Raw genomic sequence first — 21,413 nt, forward strand, 5'->3', positions numbered from 1 at the left:
TATTTCCGTGCATATAGTTTACTGATATTTTAGCTAAAACAATAAATCTGTAATATTTTTGGCGTATCAACAATACTACCATCGGAGCGGATCAATGAATAATTTGTTAAAATGAATCATGTTTAACAATTCAATTACTATATTTATATAAAAAATATGACGCAAAGAAATGCATAAATCAACTTAATCTTCATTTGATCCATCATCAGTTTCCAAAGATGTAATAAGTGACTCTATAATTTCCTCCACAATACTTACGCTGCTACATCTTTATTCAACGTCGATTATTGCGGTAAAAGTTGTAAAGTAATCTTAGCACAACTTCGAGGGATCGTTTTTATGCTGGAAGATAATTTTGCTGTCGACTAGGTGCTGACCAGAACGAACTACAAGTACATTTTCCTTTTATATTCTTTTCTGCCTGAATCTGGGAGCACGAAAACAATTCGTTTAAGAACTTCTCAAAAAAATGTCTTGGTCCAAAAAGTATAAATCACAGCAGGTTCTAGCTTCTCGCAGAGCTTTTATATCCCCTTGATACTAATGCTAACTTACACAGTTTCTTCTTTATGCTTGTAGTTTTAGGAGAGCTTCGCAGTACAATTGATAACATGAAAAATAAATACCAATCTGGAACTGTTGGACTTACATTAAAAATGTTTTTGAGTCTGCCCGATCACACATTAAATCGTTATAAGAATGTGCGTGTCATTCATCTTACGACGATGGTTCTAGAAGTACCTGACGTGACCAAGAGATGGCGATGGTTGCTTGAAAAATACCAATCTACACCACACTACAATATTGGATACCAGAGTTTAAACGAGCTGTGAAGACCAGCATCGCAGTGGTCGACCAAATAAGGTGATGACTCCAAAAATGTTGAGGAAAATCCACAAAGCGGTACTAGATAATCGTTGACTGAAACTGCACGAGCTAACAGACATAGTAGGCATTCCAAAAAGTGCGGTACAACGCATATTAACTGGAAATTTGGACATGAAAAAGCTGTGCGCAAATGGGGCCGCGTTTGCTCACAATGGAGCAAAAACAGCGTCGTTGAAGATGTTTTTCAGGATGCGCGTGGAATAATTTTCATTGACTATCTTGAAAAAGGATAAAACTATCAACGGCGAGTATTATGCGACGTTTGAGCGAAGATATTAAACAAAAACGACCGCATTTGTTTAAGAAGAAAGTGTTGTTTCATCAAGATAATGCACCAACTCACACATCCCTTATTACAATGGCCAAAATTAATGAATTAAAGTTTACATTGCTACATCATGCACCCTGATCTCAAGGTTTAGCCGCCTCGGATTATTTTCTGTTCCCAGACGTTCCTCGGTGGTGACATATTTCCCAACAATGAATAGGTGATGTCGGCGGTTAATGAGATTACATTTGAAAAATGAATATATTTTTTTTCCAAAATTTTTGTGTTTTCTTTGTTGCGCCAGGTTCTTCTAGGACCATCCTCGTATATATAATATTGTTGTTCTCATTTCAATTCAATTGAAGGTTAATTTGTTCTCTCCATTTACCAGTAATAGTAAATTCTCGTTATTTGTTCATCGAGATAAAATGAACATGTTTAACTGTCTTTTCGATTTCTATAGGTGTTTCTCTAGTAACTTATCAAAGTAAAACATAATTTAACATATTTCCTGTGTTTTAGAAACTTGTAAATCATAGTTACTCTTATTAGCACATTTTGAACCTACACTGTCAACTGTATACGTCGGATGCTTGTGCACGTATAGTTTAAGCTGCACTTTCAAAGTTCAAGATTGACATAACGATAAAAGAAGTATTTTAATCATAGAGACACATAGGTTTGATGACTACTTAGTGGGATTAGTTATCGTCTTTAAACTGATGTTACTTAACGGAATACGCAATTGGTTTCAAAATGGCTCATTGTTTCTCCAAGCTACCCTTAGATACTAAGAATTGAAATAATTAAAAGAAATTTTCAAAAATAAAATTCATAACACAGCAATAAAACGTCTGCCTTCAAAAGAAAACTATCGAATTTCTTAACCATTTTTCATGTTTCAAATATCTAATAAAACTATTACGCTGAAAGGAATAAATGATGTTTCTGTGTTTTGAACATTCTTCCAACATTACAGATACTTAATACGACACCATATTAGTGATAGAACTAATTATTTGTCCGTTCTCATATAATTTCGACAATTATTCTAATTTGCCTGTCCATGAACAATTTTCTATTTTTATATATCGTAAAAAATAATTATTCACAGCAGTGCTACTTGTATTAATTGAATACAATTCGTTGAGGCTGTCAATAAACGGATAATACTGTTTAGGACATTTCTTTTTCACAAGCTTCAATTTGATATTGCAGTAATAGTAGAATAATTAATTGAATGATTATTTCTCTTAGTATTGTACATAATTAATATCAATGTTTATCAGAAAATTATATCATATAAAAATTACTGCCTCCAGTACTCTAGCTATTTATTATGATATTAAATCGTATTTAGTAGATTTTCGGTATTGAAATTTTAATTTTACTCAGTGATTAGATTATTTGTTGTTTTGATTTCCAAAACACATCTAGCACAGAACGCGAAAACGATCTAGGAGTAAACACGATGAACCACCATAAACCACATCGAAAGCTGAAAAACAGCAAAAAATGTTCATGCTTTCAGTTTGATGAGATTACAAAGGTGTTGTGTTTTTTGAGCTGCTTCCAAAGAATCAAACGATCAATTCTGATGTTTACAATTGATGAAATTGGATGAAGCAATCAAAGAAAAACGTCCTTAATTGACAAAAAGTAAAGGTTTAGTTTTCCACCATGTTAATACAAGACTTCACACATCTTTGGCAATTCGTGGGAAACTATTGGAGCTTGGCTGGGAAGTGATGCCATATCCCTCATACAGCCCTGATCTGGCATTATCTGATTACCATTTATTTCGAAGTTTGCAGAATTGTTTGAATGTTCAAACTTTCTCAAATAACGATTAACTTCAATCGTACCTGGTTCAGTTTTTTGCTGATGGACCAAAAATTGTATGGGCGCAGAAACTTGAAGCTAAAAGAAAGATGGCAAAAGGTCATTGAGCAAAATGGAAAATATATAACAACAACAAAACCGAAGCTACTTTATCGTCAATCCAATAATATATGAACATGATACCCAAAATAGTCCTCTGATGTCTATCAAAGACTTCGCCACGAAAATACTAGTTAACATTTGATTTTGTGATCATAGTATTACATAGTATAACAGAATACTGCAAGAATATATTCCAAAATATATTTATTTTCTAAACTGAAAACAAAAATTGATTCAATAGGTAATTTTGATAGACAAGCCAATAAATAAAAGTAAAGCAATGTTTTAGTAATGTGTTACCTTCTTCCATTTTTCTCAGTTGAATGTTACAATTAAGTAACGATAGCCATGTGTATGTACGACTTAGATGTCAAGCTTCGTACAAATCTGAGCATAATAACAAACCGAGCGGAAAAATTTCAACTGACTGAACGTTTGTGCTGAACTTATAATTATACAGCTGTTAGTGATGAAGATAATAAACTTGTATCAGCTTCAGCGAACTTTATTTATCAGTTAACTGTAAAGACAAAATTGCGGAAAAATAAGAAGGAAACAAACCCCGAATTTCCTATTTTGCTAGTCTCGGCTAAAATTATGCTAATATATTATATAAATAAATACATTTCTCTGCATTATTTTTCATTTGGGTATGTTTGTTTTTATTTTGTTATAATATTGTAGATGTCATAATGCCCACAACGTTTCATATAACTACCAATCATTATGAGAAATTTTGTTGTTCTTTCTATTGTGTATAAACAAAAGAGACGAAACTGAGATTCTTCAACAAAGATCTGATCGCCACTTTGTTTTGATTTTTGCAACCGCCTTCATAGACCTTCCAAATTATGTGTTGTGATTGCCATTCGGTTGTTTAGACGGAATATTCAGGTCACTTATTTTTAAATTCCACTTTATATATATTACGATCATTCTTATTCAACTGACATTGGACATAATTTAATTTATTTTGAATTATTGCAATTTTAGTAAAAGAAGTTGTTTATTTACAGATGTATGGCCGGTATAGCCGGCAATTAGGAGAATACGCAAAACTTGAAGCATTGAAAGCACAAGAAAAACAGAGAATAAAAGAAGAAAAAGCTCGAAAAAAGGAACTCAGAGGTTATCAAGGTAGATGTAGAAAATATTTAAGTTGTCGCTTTATTATTCAAAATTTTGACATATTATGTAGAGGGTGTTTTTCAAAGCCCAATAGAACATATAAAAGTGTGGACTCTCAAACGAATTGTCATACTGTCTTCAATTTTTCTCATTTAAGATAAGTATACTCAACAAATCATCATTAATATAATCACTCTTCAACAAAGTTACCAGATTTACTTGGAAAATTATCAATTCGCGGAACTTTGTGATTTTCGTACTCTGCATAAATTTACTACTCTCTTAATAATGGGATAACATCAACACTTCGAGGAAATTTGCATATTAAAGAAACTATCACCGCTGTAAATGAAACTGGGGTAGATCCAAACGTATCGATTCGTTATCATATTGACGGAATCTTGACCTAGACCATGATTAATAAAGAAAATGCTACTTAGTTTATTTCAAGCAAATATTCAATAAAATTTTCGATGTTCAGAACATTTATCAATAATGCTTGTACATAAAAACACTATGTAAGAAGCTAATATTGTACAATAATGAATTTTTTTCTTTCATCACTTGAGTTTTCTTATTTTTCGGGTACTATGTATTCCTTATAATCGAGTTGATTCTCAAGAGATTCTATTATAGGTCAACATAAATTTTTACGCAGAGCATTAATCTGTAGCTAAAATTGTAGCTATTATATAGCTGATAAGTCTGCACACAAAACATACTGCGAAGATGAATAAAAACCCATAGTCATTTGTCTTATCAATCAATTGTTCCACTTAAGTAAACACGATTGGTGATCCAGAATACCACCAGTGGGTAAGATTTACAATTTATCTAGTGGTGATAAAAGATTTAAGTCTGATTAGCTTTTCAAAGGACATCGGACTCTGGTAGTTTTAAGTGTAGTACCACAGACCTATAAGAAGCCATATGTGCTCATTGGTCCCTGACTGCTCACATATTATTACCCTGCAAGAGTATGCTGAATCTTTAATTATAGGTTTTTCACAAGTACAAATGGCATAAAGATTCCACGTAGCATACATACTTTTTTTATAACAATTATTTTGTTCGGTCTAATCTGGTAAAGACTATGATTTTACTTTGGTATAGTAATAGGTTACAAAGCACTTATTCCAACGTTAAGTTGATATTTTGATTAAAGCCAACATTATTCTTGTTATTGGTGTCATACGATCACACCATTGGTCGAAAAATACTAACTGTGGCTTATATCATTTCCATATGTTAATTCTCTGAATTGATCTTTTGAATACAGAAAATCAAAATTTTATGTGTAATTTATCACAATCTAAAGTTCTGTGGGGCCTGAAAAACACATAGTCTCCGATAATGTTGAACTAATGTTATATGTATTTCTAATTTTCACAGGAAAATTAGTCAAATTTATATCTTTCTTATGGAGACATACATTTGCCAGATTGGGAGAAGATTGGGTTTTCTTAGCTCTTTTAGGTGTAATCATGGCTTTTTTAAGTTTTTTAATGGACAGAGGAGTGTCGATGTGTAATAATGGTAAGTTGAATAACATTATATAGGAATATTTACATAGTCAGTATCAATAACAAAATTTAATTAGTTTGGCGTAGGACTTAAATTTTGAGGTATGAGTATAAAAATTTTCTAAATCGTAAATCATCTAGAGGTATTGAAAAAATTACAATTGAACGATACCACTGACTAGACCAAGAACTTCATACGATAAGTCCACTTCTTCAACTCTTTCCTCAACTTCTTCGCTGCAAATTTAACGAAGAAGGGAAAACCATATCAAGGTAATGAATCTGAATATGTCAGCAGACAACTTTTATGAACTGATTAGGAAAATTCTACAAGACATTCATGAACTTGAATCAAAATCTGATTTCTTTCCATAAATAATATTCATGTCTAAAATGTAGTGTGTAGGAGTAAGCCCCTCACAGTAAGCACCGAGATTATTTCTGTCAGCAATTATTGCTTGTATTTCTTATTGCTATATTGAATCCGTTAATAATAATGTCCTATATTTGAAATAATTGTCAATTTATCTATATACATAGAATAGTATTCTCCTATGGTAAATTTTACAAAATAAAAGACAGCTAAAAATAAAATGTGGTGAACAAAAGATACCAAATTTGCTAGTGATAAAACGTATCATTTGAGAGTTCAAATAATTTACCAATCAAGAATCATGATCAAAATTATACAAAGTCTCAAAAATCTAAGCGTAAAATAAAATTGGATTATTTTTTCTCTTAATTACTGTTTTTTGGTACTGTTAAATTGTAATAAAGTTGCTTATTCCTATGTTCTGTATGGTTTTTTCCAATTTTTGTATGGATCTTTAATCTTCAGCAAAAATGTTTCCAGCTTAATTTGGAAAGTAAATAGTAAATAAGTAAAGACAGGAGATTACCATATTGTCCGATAGCCAAGAAGCCATTGTCCGAGTTCAAATTAAATGCCTAGACAACTTAAATAAGCTAAGGAAAAAATGAAGTGTTACCCTCCAATAGGTTCTGGGACACACCGGAATGGGTGTAAATAAAATAGAAAGATTAGATAAAGTAAAGGGGAATAAATCCTTATTTTGAATCGGCTACATAACAATAAAGATAATACTAGAAAAGAAGGGAGACAGGAGAATATACTCTTGGCAGCATACAACTAAAGAAGATTCATTGAATGCATCAACCTAGGAAAGAACAATTCACGAATGTTAAAATAAGTGTTGGTGTTGTATTGCCATACCAATGGTCACCTAAAGACGCTAGGTGTTAAAGAGAATGAACGTCCAAATTATGCTACATAAAGGGCAAAACTTCTATCCACATTATCTCGAAATGTAAGAGACTACGGACTCCAAAGCACTACTCCTGAGTGCCTAATAGCTAAAGTCAACCTGAATCTTGATTTGTTTGAATGGACTGACATCAAAATAAACACTATAAACACTGCATAATTTAAATAATGGTTTTTTCAATTTACCACTATAACTGAACTTAATTTCGTATACCATATAATATGTTGAATAAATATTAAAACACTTGCTAAGTTAAACTAATTCCACGAAATTATTCTTACTGATGTTATTAGAGCAATTTATTTTATACCTATTACACTTACTCTAGCTGTTATACCTTTCATCAGGAAAAAAGTCTCAGTTTAAAACCTAATTTTTGTAGTCCATTTTTTATTTGCAATCCGTAAAATTTTACAATGATCAAATGGTTTAAAGCAAAATATAATCTGTGGCAATTTCGCTTCACTTGAAAAAAAATCGTTTGATTGAGGGATAACCACACAACACATCACTAAGACACTAAAATCTTGCAGGCAGATCACACGAAAGATGCCTTCTAAGCCTTCGCTGGATGGGAGGTCTCATTAGAAGTTGAGGCTTCTTAGCTGACTTAATTTGGAGGTCGCATATGATAACGCTGTTGGGTACATACCAAGGAGCATTTACAATAATTCCAAGTACTTTCGATTGAAATCTTTCTAGAATTGCTTTACTGGAGTTGGATGCAGTGCCCCATAGTTGAATATTATAATTCCAGATGGGTTTTAGTGTAACTTTGTATATTAGCAGCTTATTGTCGATTGTTAATTGGGATTTTCGACCTATTAACCAGTACAGTTTGCTGAGTCTTAGACCTAATTGCTTTCTCGTGCTTATTATGTATGTGCTCAAGGTTAGTCGTCGGTCCAGATGAATTCCAAGGTATTTTGCACTTTCTTCTTGTTGCAGAAGATGTCCGTTTAATATTATAGTTGGACAGGAAATGGCGTCCGCCTGCAATATATGAGCGGCCATAGCTGGGTCTTGATGAGATGCTAGTGAGGTGGCGTCATCTGCATATGTTGCGATAGCTACGTTGTTGTGTGTGAGAATATCAGCTGTGTACATAAGATAGAGGATCGGACCAAGTATACTTCCTTGTGGAACTCCTGACATGATTTGGATGTAGAGTGGTGATATAATCTTGGATTTTCACTTGAAAGTGTCTGTTCTGCAGTTAGGATTTTAGGATTTTGAAACGGTTGTGCATTAAGTTTTTCCTGATTTTGTATAGTAGTCCATCGTGCCAGACCTTGTCGAATGCCTGGGCGATATCTAAAAAGGTAGCCGAACAGTATTCTTTATTTTCAAAACATTGGTATACTTTTTTTGTGACTCAATGAACTTGTTCTATGGGGGCATGCTGCTCGGTTCTGTTTTCTCATCAGTAGTTTTTCAAAAAGTTTTGGCATAACTGGTAATAGACGTATTGGTCTGTAAGATGTAGTATCTTTAATAGGTTTAGTATAATTTGGACTACCTTCTACAAAATTGGAAAAAACCCGTTCTTAATACTGAAATCTACAATTGTATGATAAACTTCAGCCCCTTATTTGATAGTTCCTTCAGGATTTTGGCACTAATTAAGTCATATCCGAGAAATTTTTGGAATTCAACTTGTATTAATTTTTTGACCTGGTTAACGATGAATTGGGAGGCTCTAGGTGTTATGAGAGAGGTCCAGAAAATCTTTGATTTTGGTCTCAATATTGAAGTTGTTCTTTATGGGGTTGACCTTCAGGAGTGCGGATAGGAGGATTTGTTTGTAGGACATAATTTTTTTATGATTTTCATTAATCAACCTTCATTAGACTAGAAATAATATTTTGTATTTCGTCATTTTCCCACAACCTTTGCCAGACATCTATTGGTAGGCTACACTAATGCTGGAGAAAAAAACTGTGATTTGAATATTATTTTAACGACATGAAACAGTTTACGGATACAACGTCAATAACTAATTCTGTGAATCCGTTAAAAATGTAGTTGGTTTCAGGTGCTAGTCTCAGGTCTCTTATTATTTCTATTATTTTTCAAGAAAAAGCTTAGATAATTTGACCACTTGGAACTATGCATTTTAGACATAGAATTTTGATAATATACTGAGTTTAAACCCATAATTATTGTCAAACTATCGATTAAACCGCATTTTTTTGTTGTATACATTAATGAAACTCTTAAATAGTCTACTACGTTATTGGTTTGTAAAAAGTTTGGTTATAGAAACGATTGCCGAGAAATTTGGTTCTGCTATTGCACTACTCATTTGAATAAAGTCTCTCTACACACTCAGTAATTGATATTACTTATACCGCATCTGTTTTCAATTGTTTTATGTGTGGTCTCTAATATTGCTTCGGTTCGAATATGTTTATTTAGTTGAGATGTATCGTTGATTTTAACGATGTTGAACCATGGTTCCTTATTTCGGTTTCCACATCACTGTATCTAGATATTATAATTGCCAATTAAATCTACAGTCTATTTCAAGTATAGCGACGAGGAAGGATTCACTGTAATTTTGTCGTTATATCCGCAAGTCACTAGAGGCAAAAATATCTATATATTTGCACAGTTTGGTATTGAATCATTTAACTTCGAAATGCGCACGCTCATCTACCAAAGCTACTGCGTCTTTGCCGGTTGCAACATCTACATGGGATTTCGAAGAACTTGTTACAAATTATTTATTGACAGTAGTCGCTACAAAGAAACTCGGCGTTAGGCCTCGGTTACCTATTAAATGCTGTATACTGCATCCAGGCACAGCGTCAGCAGTCAATACATCTCGTACGCGAACGACGACGTCTCGTTTACAACAGTATTCGACAAAGAGTGTTAGCGTGTAGAAGTGTGATATAAAATGATTATAATATAATATATAAACTCCACACTTTTGGCTACGCTTGTGACTTGAAGAGGAGGCACAAGACGAACGCATACGAAGAAAACTCAGAGCAACAAGGCACCGATTATTTATGAAGAGGAAGAAAGAAGGATGCTTCCAAATTTTGATAATGAAACACTTAAAATACAACAATACTAAATTAGTAAGCATTGTGACGCTGTAGTCGGCCGACGACATTTATAGGAGACCATAGCCTTACATCCGAAGTCGCTTTAGCTATATTTTTGTATCAAAGCATACATTAAATTAAAAAGACGTCATTATAAACAAATGGTCGCTACAACCAAAGTCAAAACCACAGTAATTCATCTTAGTATATTATTTCATCATAAACTACAAGCTTTCATTTAAGTAACGAATTATTTTCTTCTTGGTGTTTTTGTACTAAATTGGTACAGTCTTTGGAGTTCATCCTCGCTCCCATCGATTCGTGTACAAGTGAATAATTTATGCTATATAAAGGAAACAATATTTACCATAATATTCCTCAAAGAAATAATCCGATTGATCATAAAGAAAATTAGAACAGTCAGACTAAGCTCGTCATTAACAAATGGGGACTGAAATTAATGCACTTTTCAATTTTTCAAAAAATTGACGTTCGAAGCTATTCTAGTAAATACAATTTATAACTATTCAACGAAATGTATTACGTATGAAATTGATGATAGAAAGTTTCATTTTCTATCTTTATTTACGAGCAGGTAACATATATCAAAACTACAATGCTAACGAAAATATTCAATTCTGAAGAACAACCTTCCGACGTCACTTCTAGATTTTCAGAATCAAACCGTAAATTAGTAATGTCAACGACTCATAAATTTCACAACTGCGCTTGTAACGTCAGCAGTATCTCTTAGATAGGTATCTACGAATTTACAAGGATTTGTTGCCTATTGTCGGTAGTAAAGAAAGGTTGAAGTATACGAGGTCTGGCTATTTAATAACGAAAATGCGCACCTAGAGAGCAATCTAGACGGTTGGAGTAAAAAACGAAAAACGTTGGGTATCTAGATATCTTGTCTATGCGTGACCCACAACACGTTTCCGTCACTATTATAGTATTTGTGCAGTAGCGATTTGAATCGAACGTTTTTTTTCTCGTGCCGAAAAACAGGAGCAACGTATCAATCTCAAATTTCTCGTTAAATTGAAAAAAGTCCGACCGAGTGCTATAAATTGTTGCAAGAGGCCTATAGGGACAATTCTCTATCTCGTGCGCGATTTTTTGAGTGTTGTGAGCGCTTTAGTGATGGCCGAGAGAGCACTGAAGATGACCAGCGCCCAGATCGCCCTGTGACTGTTTCAACTGTGGGAACAGTGACCAAAATCAAGAAAATTTTGCGTGCAGATGGTCGAATGAGCATCCGGATGATTGCCGAGGCTGTAAACGCTGATAAAGAAACTGTTGGAAAAATTTTACACGAGGAATAACATATGACAAGTGCGAAGTAGGTGCCAAAAAATCTGACTCCTGGCCAAAAGCTCTTCGTCAGAAAAAGATCTGCATTGAAAGAGACCCGATTTGAGTCGATAGAAGGGGTAAAGCAAAAAATGACAAAGCTCCTAAAGGCACTCACCAAAGAAGACTTCCAGCACTGCTTCGATTAATGGAAAAAAGAATGGAAAGGTGTATGGCGAGGCGAGGGGAGCATTCCAATGTAGAATAATTTTTATTATAAAACCCTTTTTCGTAACCAGTCTTGTTATTTAATTGCGAGACCTCGTATTATACCGCTATACCAGAGTAATCCATGAAAAATTAGTATATTTTTTGGGAATTAGGGGAATGGGAATTTTTGGGAATTTGAGAAAGTACTTGATAAAATGTTTTGAAGTTTTTAGACAAATTAAGGTATATTATCAGCTACACTTTAATATTTTTTCACAAAAATATTGAAAAATAATAAATAATAATAAATAAATAATAAAATAAATAAAAAAATAAAATAATAATAATGTGCTGTGCCAAAGGAAAGTTCCCCAACTGCTAATATGATTACAGCCAATTGAGTAGCTGAAACAAAAAAGCTTAAAAGGGTTATTAAAAGTTGAATGTATTTTCTATACAATGACCTACGATTTTTGAAAAATATCAATCGTTTTTTGGAGTAAAAAAATGGTCGTTTTTTCAATGTCAAATTGACAATTTTTAACCAATCAAAAAGATCGTAGGTTATTGTATAGTAAGTATATTCAAGAATACTCATTTTAAATCTGAATTCGATCGGTCAACTTCTCTTTGAGTTATGGTGTAAAATTATTACAATTTTTAATATAAAATTAATCATTTTCTTTCGTTGAAAGATATAGTTTATTAAAAATGATTAAACATTGCTTTGATTTGCAGTGTTTGGAATGTTTTATCAATTAGCACATTCAGAATTACTTAATATTTTTTGTAGATTTTTTTGATATAAAAAACGTTTCATTTTTCACAATACTTATATAAAGTTCATATATTTGCATATTCGTAACATTCCTCTTTTGAAATAGGAAACAAAAATGGATTGAACATTATTTCTGAGTGGTTTTACCAGTGGCGGCTCTTGGCTAGGAATTTTGTTTTGTTTCAAAAAAAACTTTATTGGTTTTCGTGCTGAAATGATGGATTTTTGAGTTAGCACCCAAGAAAAATTGTAATACTTTATAACTTTATTTTTATTGTCTAAAAAAAATTTCGCAATGTATCAAAAATATCCTGAAAAACTCAAACAAATTTATTACTCCTAGTAACTTAACTATGTTGACAGATTGTTAACTAAGTATGCTTCGGAACTCTCTTTGACCATCTAACTTAGCTGAAAAATTCCAAGACATATGCCTCGATTATCGAAAGTATCGCCTTCATGATACCTGCAAGGAACAAATTTAATACAATCGATAATATTTGATAATATATACCTATTCTTCGACATATTTTAATTATACCATTAACGAATAGGCAGATTCTAATTGAGTCATATTGGTTGATCCAGATAACGCATATTCCATGCATTTATGATAGTTGCGTTTGAAGCTTCAGCACCACGAAAAAGTTAGCGGTGAAAACAATGTACTATATAAATTGGATCACAATCACAAATAATCCAATCATTATTTACTAATGACCTAAATTTCTTTTTCAATTTTTCAATCTCTTGGTATTTATCAAGTTAAAAACAACTTTCATATTACGCAAAACTCTTTTATAGTATATTTTATAACCTTAAATTCCCGGCAGGAGACTCTTCCTCGGGAAGTGATATTCGGCCTCAGTTAAAGTATATAAAAATAATACTCAGATGGCTGCACAATTAATATTGAATTGGACGCCACCAGGTTTTTAACGAACGACGTTAAAAATTAATAAAAAAAGACGCAAAAGCTGTAAACACCTTATAAATTAAATAAAAATTAAACAATTCAAAACTATTCCTGGGCACGATTATCCAAATTAATATTTATTGCTAAGAAAAAAAATTTTAACAACAAATAAATTTATTGAAAAGATATTAAATTCGCATAAACTGCGTATCCAAAAGAGCACATCGAACAAAAGCAATTAAAAACAACTCAAACTCATTAATATATTAATGATAAGTCTGGTACTTATCTATATAACCAAATAGGAATCTGTTCGTTCTGCTTCCCAAATAAATAGAAAATACGAATTCATATGAAAACTATCATACAAAATTTGCTTAAAACAAAAGGAAATCCCGAAAGATAACTGAAATTTTTGAGACCACAATAAAAAAACAAAGAAAAACTTACCAGCAAATAGAAAGAATAAAATCACTACAAATGTATTCAAATTTACATTTAAGTTTTACTTGAAGTGTAGATAGGTAGAGGAAAAATTCGAATCAATTTGGAGGTTTTATGGAATTTCTCGAATGGAGTGGGAGGTCGATAACAAATTAATTTCTTCGAAAACTCGAATGTTAGAATAAATAAATCAGAAATGACTATTGTGCCACAATACGTGAACAAAGGAATATTCAAAATGTTTAAAGAAAAACGTAATAAGCCGAATAGCATGTTACAATTGCTTTTCCGTTCAAATGTTCCTAAAGAACTAGGCAGTCAGAAAAGTGATAAAAAAAGTAGTGAACTAATGAAGTACAGTGAACTCCTTCAGTTCAATTATGGCACACTGTTTTAGACCGCCAGGACTATAACTTGAACTAAATAATTTGGAAAGTTAAGCATAGTTTCTATTGTTTGTTATAAAATTCTTAATAAAAATAATATCGATAATTGGTTTCGTGTCATATATTAAGGTTTGACCTATTTCTTCCCGAAATTTCTTATTCCGTTTTATCAATACAAATTCATAAATAGTGTCAATAGATAAAACAGGTCCTATATTGCAGATTGAAATGCTCAGTTTTATATCGTTCACTGGTTTCAATTCTTCCAACATTGGTAATATTCGAATTCATCATTCGATTTTTATGTTTCTCTCCCAGTTTCAGCTTTTATGACTTAACATTGACAGAAATTTTCTTGATTTACTTAATAGTTTGTTGTTTAATTCAATAAATCTAAAAATAAAGCTGAATATATGACCTTATTAAAACTATCTCATTAATATTCACAAGTTTGTTGCTAATTTATTTTGCAGCTAGACTGTGGTTATATAAAGACTTATCTCATCACCCCGGTATACAGTATCTCGCTTGGGTCATCCTTCCTACGACTTTGGTTCTATTTAGTGCTGGCTTCGTTCAGCTTGTAGCACCACAGGCTATAGGTAAGTTTTTACTATTCAAATCTTTATGTTTCTAAATTATTTTTCATAAAATAATATTAACAGAATTTATGGAATAATAATAAAATTTTCGTAAGAAATATAATCAGTAACAAAGAATTACCATTGGCAAATATCTTATGCAATATTCAATATAGTACTAGTCATCTAAATAATTAAATAAGATATAAAATTATAGCTACCACTCATAGTATTATCACTAATTTTGAAAATATAAGAGAAAATAAATTATAACTAAAACCAAAACGAACGTGAAAAACAGACAAATCAAATAAAATTATTATTATAACATCACTAGATTATATTGATAAAATGCAAAGAAATTAAATACGAACTAGAAATCTTTATCAAAAAATCATCTTACTTGATTTTGAGGAACTTGCTATGTTACCAACAAATGGAAATCGATTGAAAATTATTAATGCCATACCATAAAATATATGGGCTACCAAAATTACTTGAACCTGGCATACATTTTTGACAAATTCCAACTTTATGATTTGTGCTCCATCATCCTCGTTACATCAACTTTTCCCGTATGGTTAGTATCATTGAGGATTATGGTACCGTGATCCTTGATTATTTTTACAGCAAAAAATTATCAAAAAACATTATTTTAAGCAAAAAATGTATCAGTTAAAGTAAGGCATGTCTCAAATCTCAAAACTACAAAATAATTACATAATATGAATCAAGCTTACATAAAAAATATACATTTACAAACGTTGATATAGTTCTTCCAAAATCATTTGCAGATTATAAAAACATGTACAGTTGGCATTAAAACACAAATAAAAACATTTCTAATTTTAACTTAATTAATTTGACAGTAGCCGATGAAAAATAGTTAATACTCTCTTCTCACGTTTTTCCTTATGCCACTAATGTGATTTCAATAGTATGTAATACAAGTGTCTATTTATTCATTAGTTCTCCAAGTCATGTTTGATCGTGTTTCAATACGTAAGTCTCTTTATGGCATGTACACCGATCTAAAAATCTCCTAAATAGCGTAGTAGCATAGTTAGGCTTTTTGATTACATGTCGGTCAAAACAAAAGTCGTCCCGATTGTCCAGCTTTAGTTAAGCTTTTTCTATTTCGCAAACGAATGAACGCCGAGCCTGGTCGAGCAGATCAGTCCTTCCGGCAGTTGGCAGACCCGCCCGATAGCAAATATTTTAATCAACTGCAAAAAATTTCCCGAACAATAACAAAGAGAAAGTCGATTTTCTGAAATTGTTTGCATACAAGAAATGGGTAGCCTATTTTAAAATGGATGAGTAGTGAAAAATGCTTTTCAAAATTCCTTATCAGTATTACTTAGCGATCCCAGGACATAACACGAACGTTGAAAAATTATTTTCCTTAAATGATCACCAATAATTGTCAAAAGAACACAACGGATTACATGTTGACACTGTAGCTAAAATTTTGGTTGTAGAATTTAATTTGAAACATTTGAAGTTTGAGGATTTTTATAACTGCAATTTGAAAGAAACGCATTTCTAAATTAGGTTTCTGCCAACCAAAAATTAATTATTTTTATTGTTCAACTTAAATAGAAGAAGTTTTGTTTTGTTTAAATTGTTTTTTTATATTTTATTTTGCTTCAGGAAATAGCAGCAGGTATATAAGATTTATTGGTAAAATTGCATTTCATTAGAATTTAATTTTGACAGATGACCGATTAATAATAAGACATTTTGACTTATATGACATTCTATTTTATTTATATTCCATTAGTATTTAACAATATTTATGGTAACAATAAAAAAATCTTGATTTCACATACAACTATTTTGTTGTATCTATTAATACTAAGTCACACAATCCTCAATAATCTTGGGTGTCTGGTCTTTTTACTAAAATGTGCGGCCAATCTGGCTGGTATGTCCGGCTATTCGGGTTGGCAATCTGGAACATCTACTCCTAAACTAAAATAAATTGCTGTTTTGCTATTTTTCAAAAAATATCATTAATTATTAGTTTGGTTGACAGAGATGTACAACTATCAGATCCTAAATTTAGATGCACAACTATTGAGATTGAAAAACTTATGAATGATGTATTCAAGGGAATAATAAGCAAATATTATTATAAAACAAATTAAGTAGATCCTAAGCATAAAACTTGAAAACACTCTCCCATAGCGTATGTACAAGGACTTCCTCAGCAGTTATGAAGGGACATTATGCATTATAAAATGTTTCAGCAATCTAAAATACTACATAGGTCAGACATTTCAATATTTGGAAAATTTGAGTTGAGAACAAAATTTTTGGGAATGTTTAGAATTCATAAAAATAATAAATATATCACTAATAACAAAAAAATAAGAAATTTATAGTGTACTATAGAAATTGGTAAAAACAGACTGCATTTTGATATTTATGTAATTGATGGTTATCAATATCAGGTAATATTACGATAAAGATGGAATTTAGTATGAAATATCAAGAATAATTTTTATCCAAAGACATTTTATATTATTAACATACTCCAAAAATCTAGGACATATATTTGAGAAATTGGATACAGAGAGGTTTAAAAGATTTTAGAAGATTTTAGTAGATTGTTCATCATTTAAACTATAATATAACCATTAACAAAACTCTGACCAACAATTTTGGTTCATAAATGAAATTTTGACCGTCTATTCTAAACATTTTCCAGTTGTAATCTCTCTCTCACAGAACTAGTATCTGTTAGACCAATCGCTTTGTTTCTGCATTCCAGATTTCCAGATTTCTAGAATTCTTTATTTTTTCTTTTTGTTGTTTTAAATACAATTTTCACAACTGATTTTTATTATTTTTAGGTTCAGGCATACCAGAAATGAAAACTATCCTCAGGGGTGTCGCTTTGAAGGAATATTTAACATTCCGAACGCTTATTGCCAAAATTATTGGTTTGACTGCCGTATTAGGAAGTAGTATGCCGGTAGGTAAGTTATTCCGAAAAAATATTGTAATGTTTTCTTATTTATTTATACGATTTCTATCTGTAGGGTGAATTAATAGATACTCTCTCTTACGATCTTAATTTATTTTAATATTTTACAAAACACTAACTCTTAATATAATTCAACTAATCAACTAAATGAATTTATTTCAATTCTTCGATTACTTACTATTTCGGCTTGTTCACTACGACTATTTATTATAAATAGATCTTCCTAGAAATTATTCCAAAAAAACAATGTAGATAAACCGCCTGCTATAATAAAAAGTTATCCAGGCAGGGCCGGCTCCGGGCGAATACGCATTCGTAACAATATGAATTCCAATTTAATAAAATTATAGTTTTAAATAGAAAAGTGCCTTCCGGTTCTCAAATTCTTTATTGTGTATTCCTTTCTTTTTTTGAGAATTGTGTCGTTTTTGTTAACTGAAAACCAAGTTATTTTGTAAATACAATCTTCATTATATATATAATCGATTTCTACTTTTTGCTAATTAATTTGTGATTTTAGGAAAAGAAGGTCCTTTCGTCCATATCGCTAGTATTTCAGCAACGTTGCTTAGTAAACTAGTGACTGGATTCCAAGGTATATATGAAAATGAAAGTAGAACCACCGAAATGTTAGCAGCTGCGTGTGCTGCTGGAGTAGCGAGTTGTTTCGCGGCACCTGTAGGAGGTGAGTTTCGTATTGTTATTCATTATATCGATATTCATAATTAATTAATTAAACATAGAAATGCCTTATTCACGAAGTTTCAATCCACCAATACGAGATAATTATATCGTCTTTCCGGAAGTAAATGCAAAAACTTCCATTTTATAGTGAAAAACGATTTGCAATGGTTAGAAATTGAAAGTAAAAATACAAAACACAAACTGACGGCGGTTAGTTCTTTCAGCGATTGTCATCACTGGATTAACAAAAAGGAAATGAAGGAGAACTTTGAATGTTATTTTATCCAAATCATGCATCAAAGAAATACACACATTTGCCTGATTGTGACACGAATCAAAACTATTCCCATATCAATTTTGAGCGAAATTGGGATATATGGCGTTGTACCAATAACAGCTGATATTTCGACGATGACACGAGTACTCTATAGCGATCCTTAGTGGAATAATAGCTACATGCATGTTTACCTGTGTATAGCATGTGGTTCTTTTATTATCTATGGAGTTATTTCCACATGAAACCTTTTTTGTAGTTACAGCAGTATTGCAACTCGGGGTAGCTTAACTTTTCTTCTCTAACCGTCATTCGTTCTGCTCTCTTCCTTTATTTGGAATATAGTGTTTCTGGTTGATTTGCCTGTTCGAGGACAATTTCATCGAGGTAAAACGGTAGCATCCAAAGAACAGGTGACGATTTTCTTCAGTAACTCCGGGTCAGGACAGATACTTCGAGGCATCTTCGTATTTGAAAAGATGGATACACACCCAGATTCATTCATGCCTTGGAAGCATCTATGTCACAGAGAAGTCGACCCTCATCATGATCCCGGTTCTGTCAAATTTATATTTATGGGTGTATATATATTCATTGTAATGTAGGGTAGAAAGACCGTGGTATAAAAGATTTTTCTTGTAATTTGGCATTTATGATAAATATATCATAATATATCAACAATTGCTGAAGAGTATTGGAAAAATTAATAATCTTGACTATAGAAAATAAGTCGGATCAAAAATAAAATCGGATTTTACCGAAATTATGCAAATTATGGGGTAATTAACATAAATGAGCACAAATTAATATAGTAATATTCCTTAAATACTAGTGGTACAAGGCGAAATATATGGCTTATGTTTAACTTACCACCAGATATAGTGAAATGTAACAGCCAAAAATAGTAAATGATCACCAAAATTAAAACCGTAATTTTATGTGAAATTATAACCAAAGTTATGCATGGTCGTCCTCTTTTGCGTTTCATGCCAATCGGAATAGCTCTTGCCTCTGAAGGTGGTTTAAGTCTGGTTTAAGCCGAATTGTCAGTCGAACGAGATCCTTGCAAATATAATCTTTGAGAAACTTTGGGCGATTGGATGTTCCATATAACCAATTTGCTTTTTCTCGGGAAAATATAGACATTTATAGACACTGTCGGCAGTTGAGCAAACCGTCTTTCAGTATTAATTATGCATCCATTAGAGCAGTCCTTGACTATTTCAGAAGCAATTACTAAGAACCAGAGGATGACGCTCACGAAGCGTGCTACCATCTTTTATTGTTTTATTTAAAGCTTCTAGAGTATTGTTTGTAGCAGGAGTCTCCGGAAATGCGCCCAAAACGATTTGGTATGAGCCATTGCTTTTAAAAGGAAGTGATAAAATCATTTTCAGCTCTCCATTTGTCCAAAAATTTTTTGCACCGACTTCATCTGATTCTGTTGAAGAACTCAACAGCGGAACCCAAGAACTCGGTCCTGCCAAGTTTTTATTTTTCATTACAGAGAGGAAACAAAACACACCCAATGAACGGAAGTGCTCGCATGTAACTGAATGACAACGCGAGTGCGGCGCTTACGATGCGATGGCGCGTGTGGGGCTTGTAATCCGGAGACGTAACTTAATATGGCATTACTATACTTTATTTGGTAATGTGCCAACATTTTATGGCAATTATAGAGGTTTATCTAGGCAGAAATAGCGCATTAATTTGCTCGCTAAGATTTTTGGTAAAGAGTTTAGGGTAACGAATTATTTTATTGTGGGTATTATAATTAATCCCAAAAAAAAAATCAATCAATAATAGAAACTATTTTCGCCTTTATCAGAAGACACATCTAACTAAATTATCCCGTCTTGGTAGAAATCCCGCCACTATCTGATTAGATCGTAGTGGATAACTTTTCCTTCAACTTAGGAACAGACAATAGTCACTGGTTGTTAAATAAGGGCTGTATGGAGTATATAACTAAAGATGTTTCACCTGGACCAAGACAACATCACATCATAAACTACTTCAAACTTCAAACTAATTTCTTAACATCTTCAGTGTCATTCAATTACACATAGAGATGATTGAACTGGTACCCCACCATCGACTGTTAACCTCTAATTAACAGTACTGCTTCTTAATAGAGTGCGGGAAACATTTTTAAGTAGGATACACAAGTCTAAATAATTATAATAATTTAGGTGTGACTCCAAGCTCCAAGCTCCTCCCTTCCTTATGAGAATAACGATATTATATTTTTTGCAGGTGTTCTTTTCAGTATAGAAGTAACTACAGTTTATTTCGCAGTAAGGAACTATTGGAGGGGCTTTTTTGCAGCAGTTTGTGGTGCATCTACATTTAGACTTCTAGCAGTTTGGTTCCAGAAAGCTGAAACAGTAACTGCAGTTTACAGAACAAATTTCTATATGGACTTTCCCTTTGATCCTCAAGAGCTGTTTGTTTTCGCATTACTAGGGTAATATATTATTATTAATATAATTTTCTGTTATCAACCGTTGATATTGAAAAGATATAAATCGTTTTAGGAATAATTTTTAATGCAGAATTTTAATCACTATATATCAAGTTTTAGTATAATATTAACCTAAAGTGCAATTTTTTTTTATATAAAAGGAGTGAATGTAATTTTTTTCCATATATTACCTCCAAGACAATTTTCCCCCAAAATGCTTCTTACAAGTTCAGGAAACCTAATTTCTTGAGGTACTGTTGATTCAATTTTGAGATGTTCAAATGCTTTTGAT

General features: G+C 32.1%; 1 protein-coding gene across 6 annotated transcripts in view; it reads left to right on the plus strand.

Annotated features, from left to right (window-relative positions):
• Window positions 1-21,413, plus strand: part of LOC130448361 (chloride channel protein 2-like) — a 110,595-nt gene that overhangs the window by 69,407 nt on the left and 19,775 nt on the right. For 5 of the 6 annotated variants that reach the window (XM_056785712.1, XM_056785714.1, XM_056785713.1 and 2 more), the window contains exons 3-8: window positions 4,117-4,237; window positions 5,621-5,764; window positions 14,597-14,725; window positions 17,563-17,688; window positions 18,217-18,381; window positions 20,914-21,124. In XM_056785712.1, the coding sequence (XP_056641690.1) occupies window positions 4,117-4,237; window positions 5,621-5,764; window positions 14,597-14,725; window positions 17,563-17,688; window positions 18,217-18,381; window positions 20,914-21,124 (896 nt within the window). Of the gene's footprint in view, window positions 1-4,116; window positions 4,238-5,620; window positions 5,765-14,596; window positions 14,726-17,562; window positions 17,689-18,216; window positions 18,382-20,913; window positions 21,125-21,413 lie in introns of those variants that run through there. The other variant, XM_056785718.1, reaches the window with a different exon arrangement.

This window comes from Diorhabda sublineata, chromosome 8, assembly GCF_026230105.1.
Source record: "Diorhabda sublineata isolate icDioSubl1.1 chromosome 8, icDioSubl1.1, whole genome shotgun sequence".
NCBI lineage: Eukaryota > Metazoa > Arthropoda > Insecta > Coleoptera > Chrysomelidae > Diorhabda > Diorhabda sublineata.